This window comes from Fopius arisanus, unplaced genomic scaffold, assembly GCF_000806365.1.
Source record: "Fopius arisanus strain USDA-PBARC FA_bdor unplaced genomic scaffold, ASM80636v1 scaffold00065, whole genome shotgun sequence".
In the NCBI taxonomy this organism is placed as follows: domain Eukaryota; kingdom Metazoa; phylum Arthropoda; class Insecta; order Hymenoptera; family Braconidae; genus Fopius; species Fopius arisanus.
In genome coordinates this window covers 276284-295225 of record NW_011887804.1, presented here as the reverse complement: position 1 = coordinate 295225, position 18942 = coordinate 276284, and the positions used below count along the sequence as shown (strand labels likewise).

Here is an 18942-nt window from a genome sequence, read left to right as displayed (position 1 = left end):
GCACGCGAGTACCTGACCATTGATTAAAATGTCTTCAGCCCTCTCCCTCCCCATATCGATCCCCCATTTATCAATTAACGTCTAATTATCAAAAATGCTCATTATCCCGAACTACTCCATGAACAAATTTTCAGATCTCCTTCATGACTCCAAAGTAATCAACAACTCAGCGAAGCCTCTGGAAATTCCAGGAAAATATAAGACGACGAATGATTAATTGTGATTATTTCTGAAAAAATAATAGATAATCGGGACGTATGACACTCTACATCCGGAGTATACTGACGAAAAAGCGAGGGGAATAATTGACAAGCGTCATCAGATCATGACTGGCCTGAAATTCCCGAATGGGGTCTTGTTTTCGAGTGATAACGAATCCTTTACTGGGACTAATGAATTCTACAAATTGACGATAGCAATATGACGTCAATTTTTGATGTGAAAAAAATTTAATCAAATAGTTGGCGTCGAGGATCAAATTCCCATGTACATTGGATTGACAAACATGAGATAACCCAACTGCTCTTATCGTTCTCTTTTTTTTTCCAGCTGTGATGCTCGCACTGTGTACGCCAGCCTGCACACTTCGGAATTTCCGTCTGATAGACTGTATTGGCTTTTCTAAGAGAGCGCTGACCCCAGCTCTTTTCCCTGTTTGACATTCGATTTTTCAGAAAATTTGCCTGTTGACATTGCTGGCGATAGTCCCTGAATTTATCCCGCGTTTTTGCAGAGATCACTGCGGGTAATTTGTCGCGTTAATATCCACAGGGAGAGAATTGCTAGTTATAAAATTGGGAAAATTACTAGTTGTAGTGTAGCATGGAAATTTTTACTTCAATCTTCCTTGTTCCTTATTAATGTTAAAGTGTCAATAGTTGAGAAAATCTGCGCTAATTTTATGACAGTATAGCAGATTGTTGACAAACAAATCTCCGTAAGATTTTCATTAAATTGGTTCACTTAAATCCCCTATGGGGTGCGGAACCGATGGTGATAAAAGATTCACGGTAGCTAAAGCTGTTTTCCTCGGTGATTTATCGATTGTCGTTGCTGGCCTGTCAATCGTGGTCAAAAGGTTACACATGTAAGTGTTGATATTGATTATAGTGTAACTATTGAAAGTACTGCATTATGAGCGGAATAAGTGGTCATCGGGCTTCAGTTGTAATTTTTAAATCGAAAAGGTGGAACTGCAATTTTTTCAGAATACCAATTACTGATGGGAATGATTGATTTCTGAAAGAAATATCAGAATTTATTCGTACCGCATGTCGACTTGCAATTCGCAATGATGAATAATTTTTTATTACGATTACGCCGGTAATTCAAGGATATATTTACCTGAGCTGTATTTATTCTCCTTGACCTTCATATAATAATTTTTAATTAATTCAGGGTACAGTGGATATAAAATATTCGTGTTTTGAGTAAAATTATCATGAGATGAAATTGAAGGTTGAGATATTGAAGGAAAGGTGAAATTAATCCGAATAATTGGTAGAGCAATCGCTGATAAGAATCAATAAGTTCAATATTTACGTCCGAACTTTCGTCCGGAATGAAATATTGTACTTTTCGATAGTGCAACGTTCTAGTGGTTGGCCATTGGCGAATTAATTGTTCAATCACTCGTAGTGATAGGGCATTGCAACGAATATTGGCCAGAGGAAACTTTTCACCGATCGGAAAATATCAGTTCGACCAATTCGTCAAGCGGTTTTTGGTATTGCCATAGTGGGATACATTTATAGCTTCCTGAAAATTATTTTCACGAGTTTATCACTATCGACTGCGCTTTATCAATTATCTCAGTTTACTCCTGCACAGACTGTCCGTTATGAAATTAGAACAACAAATGATTGAATAGATTTATCAATTAAGACGAAAATGAAATAATTCACAATTAAATTTTCGAGCTCATGAAGTGGTTCTCAGTATTTTGTCATTATTTTAGCTAGTCCTCTATTTCGATATTGATCTTGGGAGTACAGCTGTACAATTAAAAAATTAGTCATGCGTGCTCTTTCGTTTACGACGTATTCATTCATATTTTTAACGAAACGTTAATTACAATTATGAACGAATTGTTAATTACAATTTTTCTTAGGAACATGGCAGAGAGAGTAATTGATTGTGACCGCATGTTCAAAATTCTCTCCATTTGATCTTGAAATTCAAATATTACCTTTTTGTAATGATTCCTTTGGTGTATGGATTACATTGCATGTTTACGAGTAAATTAATCCTTCATTCGTCCAATAACCTTCAACACAAGATAAATTTGATTCGTGAATGAACGAAATATTTCCGGTAGTATTTGTCATCATTAAACGGGAGATAAAAATTTGTGATAAATCCATGATAAGGTGTAGGTGTCGCTTGTAGATTTATATATAAAACACCGCGATCGGTCACACATGAAGAGTTGTGAGATAATAAGCAACATTGCCAGGTGAATAATCCCCGAAATCACAATATGAGACAAGTATTTTTATTTCTACTGATCGCCTTCAGCCTCGCTGCAGTTGCGATGGCAGCTCCTGATATTTGGGAAATTCCCATAACTCAACCGACTTGCAGTAAAATTGGAGAATTCGTGAGTAGATTTTTTTTTAAACCAAAAAATATTTAACTAATTATATTTTTTGTTTAGTGCCACACTACTGATCAATGCTGCAAGCCATATCGTTGTCTCTCATTTAGAGCGAGATGTGTGACCTAAGATTGACGATTAAACACCTGCTGATGAATCATTAATTAATAAATAGTTATTATTACTGAGAAAGTTTACCTAATCGTACGTTTTCACCCTGTAATTTCCTCATAAATGTCATGAATAAATAAATACCAGATATCGAATTAATGCGAATTTTATTTCATTTATGTCCTGTATAAAAATTATATAATTAATCGTAATTTCCTATATTTCTAGAAATATTTTTTCCTGTAGAACATAATAATTACTATTATTTTTACTTTACAAAAATTATTTTTATTCTCAGTGATACAGGGATAAATATAAATGATGAAAAAAAATGGAAAATTATTTTTATTACCTAAAAATTTTCGATATAATCCCTCAAAAGGATCATTACATGAAAAATAATTACTGTAATGTCACAGATAATAAATTATTCTCATCCTGAACCTCGGGCTGATTGAATCTTAAAATTGGAGTTTTATCATTTTATCCCGAATATTTTTTTTTTGTAGTGATTCACCCGGTGTGTATTCCATTAATTGCAATTACCGGTCAGCATGGTTCACCAGTGAATTAATCATCCATTATTCTCATTGCCTTCGGTAGCCGTACAATCATTGTGAGTAACGATGATTTTTCGATGCCTCAACAAACGTCCAATTTTCACTGCTGTTCTCGTTTGCGGTCTAGCCTCAAACTGAAATTTGTAGTTAGTGGGAATTATTATATAGAATCATTGATTGACCGGCAATTTTTTCGATACTTTTATAAATCGGCGCTGTCAATATATTCTATAATTGGAGTGGAGCCTTCCGGTTGCGAAAATTCGTAACTCTTCATTTTTACCTGATTAACTCACAGGGAATGTATGTCCACCGGTAAATCCCAAAGATTTAACTTACAACTGAAAAGTTATCAATAAAAAAAAAATATTGCTCATTACGTTATGTACACAGAAAAAAAAATAAAATCCCCATCGATATTGTTTGCCTTTAAAAAAAATCATGATTATTGCGTGAATAAATCATGTTCACAATTTTAATATCGATTTCAAAAATTTTTCAAAAATTTGTGTCGGAAATTTTTTTTAATCATTTTCCAGAAATTTTTGCGAATATAATTTTTTCCTTTTTTCAATATTTTCAAAAAAAAAAACGTCATCTAAATTATAAAAAAAAATTTCCTATTCAAATTTCTTAAACATTTTTCAAAACCTTTCCGAAAAATAAAATTGTTTTGTTTTCCAATTTTTTTGGTTTCATGAAAAAAAAATCGGAAAAATTTTCTAGAATTTTTTGGAAAATTTAGAAAAAATATTCCGATGGCAATTTTTTTTTTACCCGGGTATACATGAAAATTCGCATATTCATGAAATGATAATTTCTAAATGCTCAATAAATTTGAACAGCTTTTGATTAAATCAACATGATTTAATCAATGAACGTGACGTACTCAAGGTACATCATTACTGTCAAATTAATGAACGAAAAAAAAACAGGTGGTGTGTTGAGAGATATATAAGCTCGAGCAGATGAACCCGATCATTCGTCCAACGATTTTTGAATATAGAACATTATTTTCGCAAGACCGGGACAATGAGTAAAATATTTTTCTTCTTCCTCATCGCCATGATCTTCGCTGCGACAGTGACGACAGCTGATGAAATCGATGACCGAATCTCCGAAATATTTGGATGCAGTAAAATCCGACAACCGGTGAGACAATAATCTGAGTACATAAAGCTTCCGTGGAAGCACATAGTCATATCCATATTTCGGCCAAAATGTCTGATATGTCATGGATATCACTACTGCATATTTTTTAAATTTCCAATCCAAATTTTATTATGCAATATTAACCGTAATTTTTCGTGTTTAGTGCATGTTTTCGGAGCAATGCTGCAGCGGATTAAAATGTCCACGACATCTCGGGGAATGTATCCCAATTGATGAAATTGATTTGATGGATCCAGAAATCATGATGGACTACGGCATATAATGGCTTTTCAATGAATGAATGTATCTGAGTGTACTACCTACTAATATTGATGTATCTCGTTAATTTTGTCTCGAAGAAAAATATATGAATTAAAATATTGAAAGAAAAATAATTCAATTGATTAATTAAATTTTTTTTTAATATAAGTTTAAACCTCCGGAGTTTTCTCCCATTTCTCGAAGTTTCGTGAACCACCTATCACACCAAAAAATTCTCCACAATAACCGATAAATTAAATATCCACGAGTAGATACGATTCCCTCATCTATATAAAGCCGACTTATATAATCATCATTCAGAAGTCAACAGACTCTCGGACACCAAGTGAGACAGCAAGGTATAGCCCTCCTGAAGACAGAATAATGTGCAAATTGGTTTTACTCCTCCTCATCTCCATGATTCTCGTCGCAATGATAACAGCGGAAATCAGCGATAATATAATTCACCGGAAGTGCAGTCAAATTGGAGAATACGTGAGTACAAGTCCCCGAGGATTATAAAAATATATGAATAATCTGTGAATGATTTCTTGTCCAGTGTCAGACATCGAACGACTGCTGCAAGCCCTACAACTGTGCCTCCTACTTAGAGAAGTGTGTCACATGAAATTAAACAATATTAATTGACACAATATTAATAAAAATTCTTCCACGAAAATCGGCTGTGCCCAATCGAATCTCCTTATAAGTGCCCTACGATCCGGTGACGAATTGAATTTCCTCATTGAAAATAAATACGTAATTCTTTCTATGTATCATCTCTCCTTTTCTTTATCAACCTCACTCCCTTCCGGGAAATTTACTGATTGTCGCTTTGTGCATGTACAGCATAAACAAATTGAGTGTACACGCGTTACGCTGAACTAGAGGATAAACCTTGTGGATTAACATCTCAATTCTCGTATAAATGCGTTGCACACGTCTTGACCGTTCAGTTGTGGAATAATCTTTCAACTGTAAAGTCTGAGACTGTTATCTGAGTCTATCGTGAGTAACCCTTTTTTTTTGTGAATATGTTATTAATCAGCGATATTTGGCTTTTTATTATTAATTCCTAATAGCTTGGTATCCATTATTGTTTGAAAACGGGCGATTTTTCGACGTCAATTTCAATTTTAATTAGCGAAACTCGAGTGTTGACGGGTGATTCATACGATGTACTCATTCGTACAGCCTTGAGCAATTCCGACTGATACGTTCACATGCGCGTAAATATTTCGCGTGCAAAGAAACAGACTCGCCTTGACTGTCGATCGAGGTCTTGCTCTGGGTCATGCCAAATAATCTTTGGGTATTTAAAAATTGAATGAGAAAGTAGAGAAATGTGAGGTTCATTACGGAAAATCGATAAATCATCAATACGATATTTAGAAAATAGAGAAATAATTGGAAAAGCTAAACAATGAGGCAATTCACTGGTAGAGAAATATTTTTAGAAGAATAATTGATGTGTCACAGTATCAAATGAAAAACAATGAATTTCGCTGTCTGAAAATAATTTTAGCATCTAGTAAAAATAGTAATAAATAATTGTGGTAAATCGTTGAATTTATCCGAATTGTAATAAGACTTGTAAAATGGAATTATAATTTCCAGAAGAGTCAAATATCCATGATTGAAAATAAATATTATGAGTTAATGAAAAATCGAGGAAATTAATTCTTGAGCGTTATGAAAAGAATATTGAAGTGGTATAATAATATTATTATTATTATTATATTATTTTCTCACTTGTGATTGATGTGATCACCAGAAATCATCTCTTGGAAGATGTCCAAAGTTCTGCTGCTTGCTCTCATTGGCCTAATGGCTGCGACACTTATCACCGCTCGTTCCACTGATAAACAGTCAGAATGTCGTCTCGGTCGACACGGTGACCCCGTGAGTATAGAAAATGGATAAAAGTCTTAAACACTTGTCACATCAGGAATAATTGATTTTCATTTTCAAAATGTTTAGTGCGTCTCGGCGAGCCAGTGCTGTCCAGGTCTCAGGTGCCATTCTTATGCTGGCAGGTGCCAGGTAATCATCACTACTGAGGAAATTCTGGCACAGCGAGAGAAAATCTTATCGAAGAATAAAAACAAAAACAAGAGCCCAGCCCAGGGCGCCTAATCCCAATAATCGTACTATTATGCTTTAATAATGAATTCTCTCATTAGAATCTCAATAACCAACTGCTTAATCAACCGTTTGTCCATCAATCAGTTTTGTATAATGAACGAAAATTAATGTCCGGTTTACATGATATTTAACGTTTATTGTTACCATTTTTGATATGATTTAACGACGGAAATTTAATATACATAATATACAGGACTCGGAAAATTGTGGAAAAACAACCGCTGACTCAGATTTTGAGGTAGACATATGTTAAATCATCGGTTGGTGGACGGAAAATTTCAATTTTGGAAAAATAAACGATAAACAAACGAGTTGTTGTTGTAATTTAATGCATGGATGATAATTGTAATTAATACAACTAGGTTTGGGCGCAATGACGAATTTTCTGTGATTTTCATTTCCGACACTGACGTACCCTCCGATCAATACTAAACTGTGATACCGAGTAGGAGCTTCAGCCCCGATATTAAAACTAGATTACGAATACTGGACTTACCTTATCACCACCTCCGAAGCCTGTAAGGACCATAAAAAATTATAAATGCAACTTGGAGTGCGGGCGATCTGCCAATATTTGTATAAAACTGCGTTTCAAAAAACAAGGCCACGCGTCAAGTGATAGTATAATTCAAAATTTATCGACGATAGGGAAATTGGTAGTAGGTGACGTGTGACAGGAGTTCTCAGCGAATCCGATTCACTCTGGATATATTTGTGTCAGAGCATTTCGAGAATCTAATCCAAATCGATAGAGATGATTGACCAAAAAAATTCACTTCAGTAATTAATCTTAATATTTAAAAGACCCCTCTGAAAACGGTAATAAAAAAATCCTCTGTCCGGGTATTACGGGAAGGTTCGTCCACTGTCCCGTAAGAGCTTCTGTCCGAAAAAAAAAAAAACTAAGGACTTTGAGTCAAAGACCAAAAGCTACTTGAGCTCGTTACCGTACTTTCCATTCTTTCTCATTCTCGAGTGAATCGGCTTAGTTCATAAGCGTCTCCAACTCTTCCCTCTCGGACACTTTCCGAGTCTCTTTTAATATCTTCATTAAAAAGAGAAAAATTTTTCAGGAGAATGACTCCCCCAACATTTCAATGATTCCCGAGAGTGGACGAAGGGATAGAGATAGTGTTAAAAATATGATATCCATACCCAGGGAGGACGCCACGCTGTCCGCAAATATTTGTCCAGTCTTTCCCTTATCTTAGTAGAGCTTACCGTCCCATATGTTTTCTCCCACCCTCCACGCCATTTTTTACTCTCCTCTTCAACTCATTCACCTCCAGAATTACTCGATCCCTGAAAAGACACGAATAATCTGGATTTTCGAGTGAAAAGATTGACATGCTTGAGTCAAAGATTTGTATAAAGAGACCCAAGAAAAATGATCCATTTAAAATCGAACGATCGGAAGGAAAAATAGCCTAGAAGATTATCCAAGTGCTTTAAACCCCGCGATTTCCAGAGGATTTAAAACACCGCAAGGAGGTGCGACACAAACATGAGAATGCGACAATGAACTTAAGCCTTGCATGCTTGAGAGATTTCAAGCACTTGGACAAGGTAGAGCAGTCTCAGTGGTCTGGTACAACCTTCTCAACTCGTACCATTTTGGAAGGAAACAATAACGCCAACTTTGGACTGGAGTTGGCCTAGCCGTAGGCATGATATGAAAACATTATCAAGACTAAGCCGGTAAGTACACAGCAATGTGCTGAGCTCGGGTGAGAGTTTTGTGTGGTACTGTCGTCACTGCCACGTCAGGACGTCAGGACAACTCCAGAGGGTGAGGGGCTATTATTTTCAAATGTTCATGATGTAGATTTGAGACTAGCTTTGTTTCGAATGGAGTTGTTCATGATTCTCTAACCAATCACAAGGGATTGCCAACGGAAAAGGATTTGGCACAGCACGAAAAGACTTGAACAACACCTAAATCGATGCTCCTTACTTATTCACGAATGGTGATTCCGAGTTTGTGATAAGACTCGGTGATTCCTGGTTATCACACCGGGACATCGAAGAACGACTGAGCATCACGCGCCGAAGGGTGGCCGAGGGGTTGATAGTTGACAACGATGGGAGAACCTGATAGTGGAGCAGGAGTGAAGCTACTTGGAGACGAGGCCAACGGGGAACAGCCATTTGGGACAAACTACCCTTAGGTAGTACTCACGCAACCGATCCTATCAGCCGGACTATCCCAACCGTGTGCCCACCACAAATGTACCTCTACACGAATGCTCTATATCTAGAGTGGAATTGTTTTCTGCCCATTAATTATTGACCAAAGCCAGATCGATATTGTATACATATTCGGGAGGTGAGCCTACGGAACAGGCAAAAGATTTACTCACAATTCAATCCAGATAGTCGAGTTTGGAGAGTTTGCAAACTTAACGCACGATTAGATACACTCCTCCTAAGGTGGCTCACCCTTCGCTGGAAAAGCCTTTCCCCTCTCGACTGGAAAATTGAGAACTCGTGGGAAGGTCGAGGGAGGCCTCTTGGAGATGGGCCAGTCTTATCGCGATTTGCATAAATTCATAGTTTACGGCTTAGCCCGACCTCTGAAGACCTCGAGACCGCTAACCCTTTACCAACTTCAAAGTTACTAGCCATGGCTATCGATCGGCCAAAGTTTCCCAAGGAATTCCAGAAACTCGTCCAAAGAACGAAAAAAAAAAAGAACTGTCATAATTTATGCAACAACCAAAACTCACTTGATCGATGTGCCTCCGTCAGGTGAGACTTATACCAATTACGAATCCATAAAAAGTATTATCGGATAAAAAAAAGTCACATATGGTCATGCTGAGGTAAGCATGCGACAAAAGCTCATTCTCTCCGTCAACTTTTACGGAATTAATGAAATATTCACGGAGTAGATAGCTGGTAACAAAAAAAAAATTGTCTGATGATAATCCCCCAGCACGCCAGGTTGGAACATCTACCAGAAAGCGTATAACCCCTCACGTGATTCAAATCGTCGACCAAGATCTCGTCATAACACTCACTTGGGACAGATTACCTGAATTATTGATCAATCGTCATAAGGCCTGTCGGGTCTAAGTGACAATGCACACCAATTGGACGACTAAAAATAACAGAATCATCTCAAAAATAATTCCGATCAGCTATTTCTAGTGTATAATTCTGTCCACTTTAGAGGATTAAACATTTAATGATCATCTGACGGACTCACATGAGAGGGCTTAAACATTCGTGTGCTGTGGCAGTGGTACTTATCCACGGAAATTCAGGTCTCCCCCCTATTCGTATGAGAATGGAACGAAGCTGGTAAACTCAAACTGCAGCCGTGTGGATGCATTCGCGAGTGAGAGAGGTGTTCCGAGGGTGGACGGGTGGAAAGGGGTGGAATGAGGAAGGTGAAAGAGATGAAGCAGCGAGGTGGTGCAGTCGGTTACCATGGTGACTCACCGACACTGGACAGCCTCTTCCCGTTCCACTGTTCGGGGCTCATTTCAAAACCCAACCCAGTGCTAAAACCTCCTCCTCTTCGTCCCCTTGCCCGGCTGCACGTACACGCTGCACCGGCTGATCCGGCTGGTGGACAACACCGTTCCATGCTGCCAGGCCAAAAACACCGGTCTCTTATTACGTGGTCGAGCCATGGTGAATTGTCTTTCTCGTTTGTCGGGGGAAAAGGGGCCTGCACACCCCATCCCCCTATCACCATCACGACCTGTCAGACCAGACGCTGCGTCTGTGATGACTGCTCGGTGGATTACTACGTTGATGACAATGAGAAGACCTTCATGACTGATTAAATATAAATTATCAGGAGAACACAAGAAGCCAGTCTTCGATCAGCTACAGATGTCCAGCTCGTCAAATTTTCAACGTTTGGCAAAGCTCGCTGTAGCTTCATTGACTTGAGTCTATTCCGTATCTCATGCTCACTGGCATAATTCAGAAATTGTTTATTTAACTTGATGATTGATTATTAGGGAACAGCGAACAATTATCTGCGTTGTCGCCCGATTTGACCAACCATGCAAACAACACAGCGGTGCCAGAAGAATTCATCAGCTGTGATGGATTTACATTTGTTACGGGAATCCCTCGGCTGAAACGGTCCACTGATAATGGTATTATCGGAGTGATCGGAGTGGGGAGCAGTGTGAACACTGCGTTCCGATTCCAGTCTGTGTACCATTGGCACACTGACCCCGTTATAGTGCCCCACGTTAATTCACGCACATGTGTACATATCGCTGGAGTATCACACCCCCTGCCCCTCTCCGCAACGATATTTGGTTGTAGCAAGGGTGTCGATGGAGAAGCTGGAGGATTCGTCAGTGCTGATGGTGTTGATGCATTTGAAAGTGCGAACACAGAGTAGGCATTGTAGAGGGGATGCTCCTCATCGATACAAACTGATTCAAATGCCAAAGATTCTGAGGCGTCCCAGAAGCGAAGTAGGATTGGGATGCCAGCCTGTTGCACATGCTGAATGTCCTGGCGCCTCGTCAATGTCCCGGATGCGTCAAGAATCCGCCGAGCCGTGAGTAAATCCATCTTGCTAGAAGATCGCATAGCTGGGCATTAATCACCAAAGTACTGATAATTCGCGACGTTCCAAACACATGGGCCAATAGAAATCGTGTGCGAATGAAGATAGCCCTCAGAAATTCACCGGACCTTTTCTGCACTACATCGTTGATAAGGGAGACGTAAAAACAAATAGCTTCGCAAGTTGAATTCCCCGAGTTGACACACGTATGACAAGGCCTGAATAATTTTCATTGAATCGAGTTGGAGATGGGGGTGTGGGGAGGGTTGCCGGGGGTAAGGGTAATGTAACGTATCGATCAGTCGATTGTCGAGCAATTATCTCGTCGATGCGTATAACTGGCTTAATGAACCGACGGGGTTCATTCGCGCCCGTGCAAACGCGTTGCACGCCAGTGCGTAACCAGTTCTCCTTCCTCTCTCACACATTATATCGTACCAGCAACATATTCACCGTGTTATAGACTCATCCACCCCTCGTTTTCCACAATTCCCTTCCCCCCTTGACTACCCAGAACCGATCGCATGTTTATTTCCACAATCAGGGAGAGTCATAATGGTATTATCAGAGGGTGGACCAGGGAGAAGGACGGAAACGTCATCCTCTCTTTGGCATGCACACGACCCTGACACAGTGTGACCCTGACCCTGTTGAATAGGCACAGGGTGCGTGATGCGAGTATTGACTAGTGTACGCGTGCTTGTCGGGGTGAATGGTTGATGTAGGTTTGGGGCTAAGATGATCTTCGGAGATGAGAACTAGTCGAGATGATCGTCATCATGATCACAAAGGTGAATGACATCGGTGAACTGATGATAATCATCAGGATGCTCGAGCATCAATATGCCATCACCTAATTATCAATCACCAGATTAGCCCACCCACTGACACTCTGTCACAACCTTTCCACCAATATTGACAGCACTCGCTTGACAGATTTATTGCGACATCCTGTCGATTGTCCCTCGAGTGATCAGCTTGTACGATATTTTTCCGGGAAATCGAAACCAAATGGTCAGTGTATTAATATCTCATTGTTCCAACCATCCTATCAACCTCCACTTTTCCTCTATTTTCAACGCCCCGCGTACTTTTTTCTCTCCATCGAACTCTACTTCCGTCTCTGTCTGACACTCATTCGACGCATGAATGCCTCTTGTTGCTCTAAAGTCTAGTTTACACTTCACGTGACGCGGTTCTATTTTTTTTTCTAGGAAAAAAAAACAACCAGCGTGGGAAGGAGTTATTTTTTAGAGTTACGGTGTAACATGGGGAAGTGCTGGTGAGTTTGAATTGGAGGTGATTTGGAGATGGAGATTGGGATTCGAGGTACTGTTGTTTCATGGGCGATATCTTGATTGCCATCGGGAAGCTTCTCCGTTGTGTCTAAGTGTCAATTGGATCCCGTATCTTATAACAATTCTGATACTCTCTGATTTTATGTATGGGTAACTATAATTGAAGCTCAATGTGTTGATCTTAGTTTGACTCAATGGAATCGTGATGTTTCATAAAGATCTTCTCTTTTTTGGATTATCTAATAAAGATCAGACTTTCAGTTACTCGGGCCCTCCGAAAAAGGAAGCCGCATGTCCCCGAACAAAATCACTTTCCATAATGAATTTTCGTCTATCTCGTTGAATCGATTAGTTCTTCGCGGAGTTGTCCTTATTAAAAAAGGAAGGGTCTAAAACAAAAGAACTTTCTCTAATGTACCTCTAATGTACTTCTTATCTTGTCAGACATGTCCAGTGAAAGCCGTTGTTCGCGCCTGCTTCGAGGTGTATCCCCTGTCGGTTGAGGTGGCCCACCCGAGATAAGACCAACATGAGACCTGAAATTGTCGGCACGTGGACGGTTGACGCGGACATACGGGAAAGTGATTGTTAAGAAGTTGCTTGAACCGTCAAAGACGGCACACGGGTCACCTGCTGGGGGCCCACATATGGTTGTTGGTCATCGGTGCGTGACCCCATCACGAAACTCGTACCCCGTATCAAAGACGATTGCCAGGATTCTTTAAAGGGCCGGATGTGCGATGGGTCTCGAAGGAAATAGTAACGGATAACTCCTTCAACCATGATAATTTCGGATGGCACACATTTCATGACGGTCTTCGAGGCGAATCTCATATTTTATTTGGGCGTTGGTTGTCATTAAACTCTAGTTTCAAATGTGAGGGGAGAGAGCTTATTCATTGAGAACAATTACAATCCTCGATAGTTACGATCGAATGAAGTTTCACCAAGTTCTCAAATCCATTACAAGTTCCATTCTGATTAGTCAAATATTTCGGATAATTTCAATATATTCTGGAACCGGTAGATTGAGACTGGAAATTCGTAAAAAAATGGTAAATCTGGAAAATGTAGCGAGTCAAGAGTCTTGAAGTCTTGAGTGGCAATTGCAGGCTGACCGAACAATCCGAAACTCGAGTAAATGTTTTTTGGGTAAGGGGTGGCCCGAAGGTCGGATAAATCGTCATGGATTTGATACTCCCCGATGTTACAAAAGTCATGTCCCTCACATCTCCAGACAGCTACATCCCCGGGACCCGAGTAAATTTAAATAACAATTTCGCGGCCGGAAAATGAGCCATCAGAAACAATGCAACAGTTAAAAGGTTTTAATTCAAATGGTCAGAGGGTGGCGACGATCGTCGTTTGACTGCAGCACTTTGGTACTGGGTGAAAAAGGACTGGGAGACGGCCTCTTGGGTAGCAAAAATAAAGGAATCCAAGCGAGGTTGGGATAAAAAAAAAAGGAAGAAGAACGAGTCCGAAATAGAGACCAAGTGAAACACCAGACGGAAAAGTGGTTGAGGGTGAGGGGGAGGGATCAAGTTAAAATAAAAAAATTGTAAGCGTGGATGTTCTGGTCTGTTCTGGATCCACTTGCTATGTTTCTGGTCCATGTGTACACAAGACTGGATATCCTGGAAAAAGTGTGTGCCACGAAAGATTATTTCTGGGAAAATGGAGAATAACGAATAAGTACTGACGCGCAATGCCGGTGAATATCAGCGGAAATACATGCAAATATATTTCACGGATGAATATGTCAGCGTGTGAGTATATTCAAAACAGTGGTTACAACAAAAGGTATGACCGAGGGTTTGAATTTTGGGTTGCAGGAGAGAACACTGGGCAAAGTTATTTGGCCAGGAGAGTAGAAATGAAATAGGATTGCTAATACTCGCTGTCAACGCCAGTACGTGATACTCTGTCCCTTATTTCTCATTTTACTATTTCACTGCATTCTTAACTCGTCAACGATTCGGAGGGGGTGAAAATTAATCAGAGGAATAATTTTTTTTACGTCTTTTCGTGGAGTCGGCTATTTCCGGGTCATTCGTGCGAGGATAGGGCGCGCCATGTCTCCCTTATTTCCTTCCTGCGTTACACCTATTTGCCCTTTTTTGCTTTTTTTTATGAAGTCACGATGACCACCGCCGGGAGAAAATTTAATTGTTTAAAATTCAAAGTTGGAGTCCGTCAATTATGTTATCAATGGTTTATAAAAATTGCGGTGAACGTCGGAATTGAACGGTCAAATATCGCGGTAGTTCATTCTTTCCTGTGGACATGGAAATTTTCATAATTTTATTTTCTCTGTGTAGTAATGACGGATTATTCGCGGTGGTGGGTATTATTCAATGGTTCTTGTTTCATTTGTTTATAGGGGAATGTTCCGTGGGTCACATATATCGTGTACTGGGGAAGACAGAAAGGCTGAGACTCTGGGGAGCACCGAGCCCATCGAGGGAGATTCGATCTATGGAACCTGGACGCTCGCAAATCAAGTCCACTCACACACATAAGTTATATACAGTGTACAGAGTATTTCAAATTGTACTGGCGTGAGAGTAACTGCACGCTTAGCGACACGAAGCCCCTTTGTATTGAGTATTCCGCAGGAGTCGAGGCATTCAAACTAAAAACGATTAATATCTCAGATGGGAATCGATATTCGAAGATGACGGATGACATGCGACAGTGAGTAAACACCGGATTATATTGTCGCGGGATATTGTCTCTTGAGCCGTTAACTGGACTCATGAATTTCAATTCAATTCAATTTTTTTTCCTTTATACGGAATTGGGTTTTTTAGGAAATATCTTGGAATTAGGAAAGGATAAAGAAATGTTTGTCTATGGATTTTTTTGATGTAGAAAGATGAGAGCTTTGAGATTGAATTTATTCATGGCAGAAATATGTAATAAAGTATATGACGAAAATAATCTATTTTCCTCGGATGGAAATTTTTTATTTTTAATAATTGGTTTTCCAGTAATAGCTGGTTTAATTTTGAACGCTGAAGTTGTGATTCGGCGTTGCGGTATGGTATTTTAAGATGAATTCGAATCAAACCCTGAAAATAGCATCAAGTCTACAAAGCCAATTACTTAATTTTTTTCCACCCATTTTTTCCCCCGAGAAATAAAAAAAATATAAATATATTAATAATAATCACATTTATTCGGCCTCTACCTGACATCCGCACGAAATGGATTAGCAGTTGAAAAAGGCAATAAGTTGACGGATATTCGAGGGACAAATAATAATTGCGGGGATTCCCAAAAAATGCGGTGAAACCCAGGGGTCTGGGTCTCGCCCGGAAAACCCCGCGAATATTCAAACTAAAAGTAATTGACGGATGGGGAAAAAAAACAAAATGGAACATGAAAAAAAGGAAAACTGAGGAATGGTAGGGGTGGTGTGGGGGGGCATTGGGGAGGTATGCGGAATGAAATCGACAGGGCATCCACCTATCGGTCCGGTCCCGCTCGGGTGTCTCCCAGTGTGCGTTAAATCCGTGTACATGCAAACCAACCAAATACACACAACAAATTGATGGGATACGGGTGTTAGTGGGACGCGAGGAGAGTCGTGTACCCATCGACATAACCAAACAAGCAACAAGTGACCTTAAAATCTGCGAATAAAAATCCTCGTGCCTGATCGAATATTGGATATGGGGTAGATTCCGGGGGGTGTGGAGTCGCTGGGGTTCACTACCCCGTGTAATATTACGCCGCGTTAAAAGGCCGAATTGGGGTGGAGTCGTTTTTTCCCCCTCCCGTGTCAAACTGATGAACGGATTTGTAAATAATACTCCATTAGTCATTACAATCTGCTTAATACCCATTTCCATGTTTGGGAAATTAAATGCAATTCATTGAATTCCAGTGAGTGCACGAGAGGAGACAAATTATTTCGACAATACCATGCTGTGACGTTTTTCCACAATTCTATTGATTGAAAAAATAAATTACTTGTCTATTGCATTATGCGGGAGTTAGTGCCAGAGTTAAAGTTGAACTATCGCGATATGTGGTTTTTTTTTTTCGGGAAGTGGAAGCACACGCGGAATTATGCGGTTGGAGTGTAAAATGCACTTGTGAGTTAGGTTGAAGGAAAATTAAAGAACGTGTCTCGTGTCGTGCAACTGCGGTGGCAAAGGAGTGAGATGGCGGAGGGGATGAGTTGTGAAAAAAAAAAAAAGTGTATTCCCCGACCTCTCTACCCCGACCGCGACTGCGGCCGGATTAAAAAGCAACAAGTGACCTTAAAAAGTGTGGGGGATAAAAATACCGACGGCTGATCGAGAGTTTCTCGCCATCCCGAACGCTGTGTATGTGTGAGGGGGTTGGAATGGGTTGTTGGACGTGGAGTCAACGGGCCGGACGTGCGATCGAAGGGATGTGAGGAAGTGGAGATGTGACAATAGATCGGGCAGTGGTAAAAAAAGCCAACGAGAGATGGTGGAGTATTGCGTGGAAGTTGGGAGCTTGAGCAGGTGGAGTTGGATGAATGAATAAAAAGATATTCTTCTCATTTTTCTCATTTTTTTCATTTTTTTTTCATTTTTTTGCATTTTTTTCATTTCTTTCATTTTTCTCATTTTTCTCATTTTTCTCATTTTTCCCATTTTTCCATTTTTTTCATTTTTCTCATTGTACTCCTGCAAAAAGCTCGCGAATTCTCTCCCCGAATTTTTTCTTCAAAGAAAAATGGAAAATCGCCAAGTGCAGATGATCTAAGAGGGGATGCTTGTGGAATAAGTCGAAGGGGTAACCCCTATCTCGTATCTAGTTCCAATATATTCCGCCTAAGCAGGAGCTCGCCACTGTCCAGCAACCCTTTAGTACAACCACAACGATACCAACCCCCTTAGTACACACGGATACATCCCGAGATGGAAGGGGGTGATTTTTCTTTAGACAACCCCTCCCACCTTTTCACCAACACTAGTGCAGTCGACCCTTACCACCACTAGCCCATCCGAGATCGTCTCTCGCACTCACCGCACCAACACATGTCTCATCTGGAAGAGTTAGTTGCTCCTTGTTTTGTAACTGAAAGGTAGGGGTGAGTGAGGAAGACAAATCAAAATATTCACCCCGATCCAAGCATCCAGCTACTAATTAATCAATCATCCAATAAATCCATGACGATCGATGAAAAAATTCAAGATCAGATCGATCCCCGATCGATCCCCGATCAATTCCCAATCAATCCCTGATCAATCCCTAACGAATCTCTGGCAGATCCCCCAAGTGTTCACGAAAATGAAAAAAAAAAAATCTCACCAAGCGCGACAAAAAATACTCCCAGTGAAAACCCCTGCAAATACGATTTCAAAACAAAACGAGAAAAATAAAAAAAAATTAAATCTCGTCACTGACGCGCTTGATCCTACAACCGCAATAGCCTCCATTTACCCACCCCTCCATAAACCACCTTTTCCCCTTGCTTAGGAGAAGCCTCACGGACATAATACTCAGACGTCTCCCTCGCCACCCTCTCCTAAAAGCCGTCCTTGTCAGGTCACACGTACACGGTGTGTACATACACGCTCCCCCCGCAGTTATCCCGATGGTCAAACCCAAGAGTGTACCCCAGTAGTTTCCAATACTTCCATCCCTATTCCACTTCCAACCCCATAATAAAGAGCCCCTTCCCTGTTCACATAAGCATAAGAGAGAAAGCGAGTTCCTTGGGAAGAAGCTCCAACACAGTTCGTCCCACTCGCTCGTGTTCGTTATCGCCCGTCGCAAGCTCTCACCCCCTTTAACACACGTGTCTGTCTTTCTCCGTTCGATTGACCATGGCATAAGCTCTCCCTTATCTCCCTCCCCTCCTTTCCCCCTACAACCGTCGACGTACTCCGTCGCAAGATCAACCCTCTCACACCGCCGTAGCTGTCGACGGCGGCTCCGTCGCAAGTTGGACTCTCTCACTCACCCACGGAGTTTATCGCAAGCTCGACTCTCTCACTCCACCGTCGGTCCATCGCGGTCCGTCGCTCTTTCCAGTTCGTTCGCGCGCCCAACGACGACTCCCTACCACCCCCCTCCCCCAACGGTCAAACCCTCCTCCTTAGTCTTATGTGGCGTGTATCAGACGCTTTCACTCTGACACCCGCGACCGTTGGGAAAACGAACTTGCGTGCTTGCAACGGTGACCTCTAGGGGCGCCACTGTACGGACAGCCGGCTCGACGTTATTGTGGCGCGTGGTCTGACTACAGCATCCGTGATCTCCTATCCGCCTACACGAGCGGCCAGCATCGCC

General features: G+C 40.6%; 1 protein-coding gene and 2 long non-coding RNA genes across 3 annotated transcripts; 2 read left to right on the top strand and 1 right to left on the bottom strand.

Annotated features, from left to right (window-relative positions):
• The first annotated feature begins 1114 nt into the window (after positions 1 to 1114).
• Positions 1115 to 2866, top strand: LOC105269128 (uncharacterized). Its single transcript, XR_892404.1, has 2 exons — positions 1115 to 2599; positions 2657 to 2866. It is a non-coding gene; the product is annotated as an uncharacterized lncRNA (long non-coding RNA).
• Positions 2867 to 3188: 322 nt separating this feature from the next.
• Positions 3189 to 6540, bottom strand: LOC105269126 (uncharacterized). Its single transcript, XR_892403.1, has 2 exons — positions 6433 to 6540; positions 3189 to 3401 (listed from the first exon to the last, which is right to left on the bottom strand). It is a non-coding gene; the product is annotated as an uncharacterized lncRNA (long non-coding RNA).
• LOC105269127 (omega-conotoxin-like protein 1) lies at positions 5581 to 7136 on the top strand. The gene is made up of 3 exons (XM_011309144.1): positions 5581 to 5688; positions 6455 to 6582; positions 6661 to 7136. Exons 2-3 carry the CDS (start codon positions 6472 to 6474, stop codon positions 6814 to 6816), a joined length of 267 nt encoding a protein of 88 aa, XP_011307446.1. The 5' UTR covers positions 5581 to 5688; positions 6455 to 6471; the 3' UTR covers positions 6817 to 7136.
• Positions 7137 to 18942: the final 11806 nt, after the last annotated feature.